General features: G+C 53.7%; 1 protein-coding gene across 1 annotated transcript; it reads left to right on the top strand.

Moving 5' to 3' along the window:
* The first annotated feature begins 528 nt into the window (after positions 1 to 528).
* UBC (ubiquitin C) lies at positions 529 to 4188 on the top strand. The gene is made up of 2 exons (XM_065905000.1): positions 529 to 678; positions 1604 to 4188. The coding sequence occupies exon 2, from the start codon at positions 1607 to 1609 to the stop codon at positions 4133 to 4135; it is 2529 nt and encodes an 842-aa protein (XP_065761072.1). The 5' UTR covers positions 529 to 678; positions 1604 to 1606; the 3' UTR covers positions 4136 to 4188.
* Positions 4189 to 4902: the final 714 nt, after the last annotated feature.

Raw genomic sequence — 4902 nt, 5'->3', positions numbered from 1 at the left:
CCGGGGAGGCCTTCCGACGGGCTGAAGATAAAGTGGTTAGGGAAATACTGTCGTTATCTAAAGCAGACCCAGAATAAAGACCCCTCTTTATTCGCGGGGTGGGGGGAGGGGCAGGGAGGCGTGCGCGCCTGAGGACCCAGACTCTGGCCCGGCGTGAGGCGCTAGACCGGAGCACTGTCCGCCTAGGGCAGGTCTCGCGAACGGCGGGGCCCGTCCGGGCTGAGGGGAGGGGACAACGGGGTCGGTTGGCTGGACAGCCGGTTCCGGACGCCCAGATAAATCCGTGCCACGTTTTCGCACCTGCCGCTCCCCCTCTCCTTCCGGGCAAGTCGAGCAGGGCTGCTTCCGCTGTCTACCGTTTAACGAAAGCGCTGATCCCTCCGCTCGGCCGCTCAGGACGGCCGTCCGCTCCCCAGTAGAATCGGCCCCAAAGCCCCAGTATTCATAAGAGAGCACCTTAAGTGGAGAATGAGTCGATTCTGGGGGACTGCTTTTCTCTTTAGAGGGTGGGAGGCCTGCGAAAAGTAGTCCCTTCCCGGCTTTTTGCGGAGGAATCCACCGGGGCGGGGCTACCTATGAATATATAAGGAAGTCCCGGGTGTGGCGCAGGCAGTTCCGTCCGGACCGGGAGTTCAGACTTCGTTCTTCTGTGTTCGGTGCTGTTACCACCACCAATTGGTGAGGAGGGATCCCGGGGGTGTTGCGGCCGTGCAGTTGCTGGGGGCGCGGGTGGTTCGCCGGCCCACCGCGGGCCGAGGGGCATCCGGGGCCTACAATTCCCCCGGGCGCGCGAGCAGCAGGGTGGCCCTGAGGGGTAGGAACGCGGCAAAATGGCGGCCGTTCCCGATCCCTCAGTGGGAGAAGGCAGGCTCTGAGGCTGGTTCTGAGGTGGGACGCGAGGATAGGGAGTAGGGAGGGGACTGTGAGTGTAAAGTGAACGCGAGAGGCCCGTGAGGTCTCCGTGGCGGCAGGGTCCAGCTTTCTATGGGACGAGGGTTGGGTAGCGTGTGAGGGAGTCGAATATTAGGTCACGGTTTGACAGGTGCGACTACTCGATTTCCCGTCTCAGTGGTGGTGGTGTTTAGTCGCTCAGTCGTGTCCGACTCTTTGCACCGCTGTGGGCTGCAGCAATACAGGCTTTCTTGTTTTTCGGTGGCTACTAACTGCAGACGCTCCTAAGCCGTCCTACGCCGGCGATGGGGGAGGGGACGCGCTGGCCACCGCAGTTAGGAGACGTCAGCTCTTCTGTGGACTCATAATCTAGGGTGGGGCCATCTCCTGGCATGTATGTGGGGAGGTGTTTACTCCTTTTGGGACACAGGGTTTGGGCCTGGGGTGGACGCTGCAGTGTTGACAAAAGACAGACATCCAGTGAGGGGGGAGGATAAGTGAGGCCCGTGAATTGATTTGGGTCAGGCTTCCCTGCTTTTCACTCTTAAGTACCTGAAACTGTGTTTTTGAGCTTGTCAAGCTTGTGAGTTGTTGGGCAAGTTAGTTGTTTGGCTAGTACATAGTGAAGTTTTTAACATTAAGCGTTGGTTGAGCCGTGAATTAACTGCTAAATACTGGGGCTCTTTTTTCTGTTATTTTTTTGTTCCAACAGACAATGCAGATCTTTGTAAAGACCCTCACTGGTAAAACCATCACTCTGGAGGTGGAGCCCAGTGACACCATCGAGAATGTCAAGGGGAAGATACAAGAAAAAGAAGGCATCCCCCCAGACCAGCAGAGGTTGATCTTTGCGGGGAAACAGCTGGAAGATGGGCGCACCCTGTCTGACTACAACATCCAGAAAGAGTCCACTCTGCACCTGGTCCTCCGCCTCAGAGGTGGGATGCAGATTTTCGTGAAGACCCTGACCGGTAAGACCATCACCCTGGAGGTGGAGCCCAGTGACACCATCGAGAATGTCAAGGCCAAGATCCAAGACAAAGAGGGCATCCCCCCGGACCAGCAGAGGTTGATCTTTGCAGGGAAACAGCTGGAAGATGGGCGCACCCTGTCTGACTACAACATCCAGAAAGAGTCCACTCTGCACCTGGTCCTCCGCCTCAGAGGTGGGATGCAGATCTTCGTGAAGACCCTGACGGGTAAGACCATCACCCTGGAGGTGGAGCCCAGTGACACCATCGAGAATGTCAAGGCCAAGATCCAAGACAAAGAGGGCATCCCCCCGGACCAGCAGAGGTTGATCTTTGCGGGGAAACAGCTGGAAGATGGGCGCACCCTGTCTGACTACAACATCCAGAAAGAGTCCACTCTGCACCTGGTCCTCCGCCTCAGAGGTGGGATGCAGATTTTCGTGAAGACCCTGACCGGTAAGACCATCACCCTGGAGGTGGAGCCCAGTGACACCATCGAGAATGTCAAGGCCAAGATCCAAGACAAAGAGGGCATCCCCCCGGACCAGCAGAGGTTGATCTTTGCAGGGAAACAGCTGGAAGATGGGCGCACCCTGTCTGACTACAACATCCAGAAAGAGTCCACTCTGCACCTGGTCCTCCGCCTCAGAGGTGGGATGCAGATCTTCGTGAAGACCCTGACCGGTAAGACCATCACCCTGGAGGTGGAGCCCAGTGACACCATCGAGAATGTCAAGGCCAAGATCCAAGACAAAGAGGGCATCCCCCCGGACCAGCAGAGGTTGATCTTTGCAGGGAAACAGCTGGAAGATGGGCGCACCCTGTCTGACTACAACATCCAGAAAGAGTCCACTCTGCACCTGGTCCTCCGCCTCAGAGGTGGGATGCAGATCTTCGTGAAGACCCTGACGGGTAAGACTATCACCCTGGAGGTGGAGCCCAGTGACACCATCGAGAATGTCAAGGCCAAGATCCAAGACAAAGAGGGCATCCCCCCGGACCAGCAGAGGTTGATCTTTGCAGGGAAACAGCTGGAAGATGGGCGCACCCTGTCTGACTACAACATCCAGAAAGAGTCCACTCTGCACCTGGTCCTCCGCCTCAGAGGTGGGATGCAGATCTTCGTGAAGACCCTGACGGGTAAGACCATCACCCTGGAGGTGGAGCCCAGTGACACCATCGAGAATGTCAAGGCCAAGATCCAAGACAAAGAGGGCATCCCCCCGGACCAGCAGAGGTTGATCTTTGCGGGGAAACAGCTGGAAGATGGGCGCACCCTGTCTGACTACAACATCCAGAAAGAGTCCACTCTGCACCTGGTCCTCCGCCTCAGAGGTGGGATGCAGATCTTCGTGAAGACCCTGACCGGCAAGACCATCACCCTGGAGGTGGAGCCCAGTGACACCATCGAGAATGTCAAGGCCAAGATCCAAGACAAAGAGGGCATCCCCCCGGACCAGCAGAGGTTGATCTTTGCAGGGAAACAGCTGGAAGATGGGCGCACCCTGTCTGACTACAACATCCAGAAAGAGTCCACTCTGCACCTGGTCCTCCGCCTCAGAGGTGGGATGCAGATCTTCGTGAAGACCCTGACCGGTAAGACCATCACCCTGGAGGTGGAGCCCAGTGACACCATCGAGAATGTCAAGGCCAAGATCCAAGACAAAGAGGGCATCCCCCCAGACCAGCAGAGGTTGATCTTTGCCGGGAAACAGCTGGAAGATGGGCGCACCCTGTCTGACTACAACATCCAGAAAGAGTCCACTCTGCACCTGGTCCTCCGCCTCAGAGGTGGGATGCAGATCTTTGTGAAGACCCTGACGGGTAAGACCATCACCCTGGAGGTGGAGCCCAGTGACACCATCGAGAATGTCAAGGCCAAGATCCAAGACAAAGAGGGCATCCCCCCAGACCAGCAGAGGTTGATCTTTGCAGGGAAACAGCTGGAAGATGGGCGCACCCTGTCTGACTACAACATCCAGAAAGAGTCCACTCTGCACCTGGTCCTCCGCCTCAGAGGTGGGATGCAGATCTTCGTGAAGACCCTGACGGGTAAGACCATCACCCTGGAGGTGGAGCCCAGTGACACCATCGAGAATGTCAAGGCCAAGATCCAAGACAAAGAGGGCATCCCCCCGGACCAGCAGAGGTTGATCTTTGCGGGGAAACAGCTGGAAGATGGGCGCACCCTGTCTGACTACAACATCCAGAAAGAGTCCACTCTGCACTTGGTCCTGCGCTTGAGGGGAGGTGTTTTAAGTTCTCCCTTTTAAGCTTTCAATAAATTACATTGCACTTTTCTTTCAATAAAGTTGTTGCATTCCCATATAGTGTAATTTGTTTATTTAGGGGTGGGTGAGAGTTCAAGGGTTTTGTTCTACCAGATGTTTTAGTAGTAACCTGAAGGTAAGAAATGTCAAGAAAAGATGGCCTTAATTAGAACTGTAGTGGGTGAGTATAAATGAAAACAAAATTTGGAGGTTGTGGTTAGAATTCTCCATATGTACACTCATATGTAGATTTACTTATAAACTACTGATTTTAAAAGCACTGAGTTTGGGAGTTGTGCTTAAGCGTGGGAAAGTATTCTGAGACACCAGCAGGGAGGTGGTATTAAAAAGGGTGGGAATGGTGGAAGAGAACCTGCAGAAAAATCACCTTTAGTACATAGTTGCGAGTTCACATTGAGGTGCATAGAAAATGGTTTTACCAGAATTTTGAGAAAGATGTGGCGTAGTGTCACTAGATTTCATGCTAGAAAGTCTGGGATTTAGTAATTAAAAGCTACTGTCATTTTTGTTGTGGTAAAGTTGTCAAGATTATTTAATTTTATATGATTATATGAAGAATTTATATACAGCTTAATTGTGGGTGAAGCAGTTGGCTCTTGGTGTTTTATAGTAGTGACATTTACCAAGTCAGGTGCTATTGGTATGCTTTTTAAGTCATAACGAGAGCCAAAGGTTTTTGAAAGTAGGAAGGAGCTGGTGGTAGGCACTGCTGAAATCTGACACATTGAAGGAGTTTAAATAAGAGGTGG

This window comes from Muntiacus reevesi, chromosome 13 (assembly GCF_963930625.1).
Source record: "Muntiacus reevesi chromosome 13, mMunRee1.1, whole genome shotgun sequence".
Lineage (NCBI taxonomy): Eukaryota > Metazoa > Chordata > Mammalia > Artiodactyla > Cervidae > Muntiacus > Muntiacus reevesi.
Note: the sequence above shows the minus strand (reverse complement) of the source record. Positions and strands in the feature narration are given on the sequence as shown.

Excerpts from the sequence above, each read along its gene's own strand:
- UBC (XM_065905000.1), top strand. The coding sequence starts at position 1,607 with ATGCAGATCTTTGTAAAGACCCTCACTGGTAAAACCATCACTCTGGAG.